The 783-nt window shown below is 56.2% G+C and overlaps 1 protein-coding gene across 1 annotated transcript in view; it reads left to right on the top strand.

Moving 5' to 3' along the window:
* EMH_0013720 (sushi domain-containing protein / SCR repeat-containing protein, putative) overlaps nucleotides 1–783 on the top strand; it is a gene marked incomplete at both ends in the record, with an annotated part of 3,949 nt that overhangs the window by 1,894 nt on the left and 1,272 nt on the right. The window contains one exon of the mRNA XM_013499911.1: nucleotides 3–783. Coding sequence (XP_013355365.1) covers nucleotides 3–783 — 781 coding nt within the window. The remainder of the gene's footprint in view (nucleotides 1–2) is intronic.

Here is a 783-nt window from a genome sequence, read left to right as displayed (position 1 = left end):
GCAACGGCCCCAGAGGAGGAGATATCCTCAAGCCAAGAGGAGACAGCTTCTGCAGCAGAAACACCCACCACCAGCAGCAGCAGCAGCAGCAGCAGCAGCAGCGGCAGCAGGAAAGAGGCAGCAGCAGGAGAAAAGGATAGTCCCCAAGGGGACACGCAAAAGGAGACAGTCTCCTCGAGCAGCAAAGAAAAAAACAAAGAAGAAGAAAAGGAGACAGAAGGAGACAAAGAGACAGCTGAGGGCCCCCACACCAGCAACAAAGAAGGAGACACTACAAGCAGCAGGCGGGCTGGGGGCTCTCGGCCCCTTCTACTCTCTAAGCCCCCCCGAGGAGACACCTCGTCGCTGTCTCCTACTAGCAGCAGCAGCAGCAGCAGCAGCAGCAGCAGCGGCAGCAGCAGCAGCAGCAACAAGAAGAACGGAGACAGACAGAGGCCCTTGGGGTCTCCTCTCTCTGTCGATGATTTGGAGCTGGAGACAGAGCAGGGCGAGTCCCTAAGGAGACAAAAAGGAGACACTTCTGCTGCTGCTGCTCCTGCTGCTGCTGCTGCTGCTGCTGCTGCTGATGGTGGTAGTAGTGGTGGGGTTGCTGGGGAACAGGAGGAGGATCTGCTGGAGGCAGCACAGGAGCTGAAGAAGCTGGTGATGGAGTTAGAGTTAGGAGAGAAGAGAGAGGAGACAGAAGAAGACAAAGACAAAGAAAAAGAAAAAGAGACAATAAAAGAGCAGCTGCAGCAGCTGCAGCAGCTGCAGCAGCTGCAGCAGCAAGACAACACCCCACAC

This window comes from Eimeria mitis, genomic scaffold (assembly GCF_000499745.2).
Source record: "Eimeria mitis Houghton genomic scaffold, Emh_scaff481, whole genome shotgun sequence".
Classification (NCBI taxonomy): domain Eukaryota; phylum Apicomplexa; class Conoidasida; order Eucoccidiorida; family Eimeriidae; genus Eimeria; species Eimeria mitis.
Note: the sequence above shows the minus strand (reverse complement) of the source record. Positions and strands in the feature narration are given on the sequence as shown.